Source organism: Fulmarus glacialis, unplaced genomic scaffold (genome assembly GCF_000690835.1).
Source record: "Fulmarus glacialis isolate BGI_N327 unplaced genomic scaffold, ASM69083v1 scaffold18999, whole genome shotgun sequence".
Classification (NCBI taxonomy): Eukaryota; Metazoa; Chordata; class Aves; order Procellariiformes; family Procellariidae; genus Fulmarus; species Fulmarus glacialis.
The window spans coordinates 5,590-6,141 of NW_009232825.1; the positions used below are offsets into that span (position 1 = coordinate 5,590).

The 552-nt window shown below is 64.3% G+C and overlaps 1 protein-coding gene across 1 annotated transcript in view; it reads right to left on the minus strand.

The window, feature by feature from the left end:
• Positions 1-131: 131 nt before the first annotated feature.
• CHPF (chondroitin polymerizing factor) overlaps positions 132-552 on the minus strand; it is a 2,807-nt gene continuing 2,386 nt past the window's right edge. The window contains exon 5 of the mRNA XM_009585092.1: positions 132-550. Within this exon, the coding sequence (XP_009583387.1) occupies positions 132-550 (419 nt within the window). The remainder of the gene's footprint in view (positions 551-552) is intronic.

The following is a 552-nucleotide window of genomic DNA, read 5'->3' on the forward strand; positions in this document are numbered from 1 at the left end:
GCGAATCACGAGCTCAGGCGCCAGCAGTCCCTGCAGCCACTGGGAAGAGGAAGACAGATGTGGGCAGCCGAAGAGGTGGGGCGGGCAGGCAGGTGGGCAGGGCAGAGCCAGCCCCTCCGCAGCCCCAGGGTTCAGGTGCTGTTCCCCTGCTCCTGCTCAAAAAGCACCATGGCCAGCTGGGAGCGAGAGCCTACACCCTCCAGGCTGCTCTGCACGCAGCGGTGGTAGATCTCCTCGCTGAGCCGGGGGTTGCAGGCCTGGTGCCGGTAGCGCTGCAGCAGGGCGGGCTCCACAGCCCGGAAGACGTGGAGGTTGGAGTACTTGATGAACATGTCGTAGATGTCCAGGGTTTCCAGGATGTCCTCATTCTCCTGCACGTCGCCTGCCATGCGGGTGCGTGCCGCCATGTAGTCGGCGTTGTAGAAGCAGGCTTCGTGGAAGACGTCACGGTCGAAGTGCCCCGCGTCCCGCAGCAGGTCCAACGTGGCGGGTGGCACCTGGTTGTGGTAAGCGATGGTGGGGTTGTAGCCCTGGAAGTGGATGGGGAAGAAG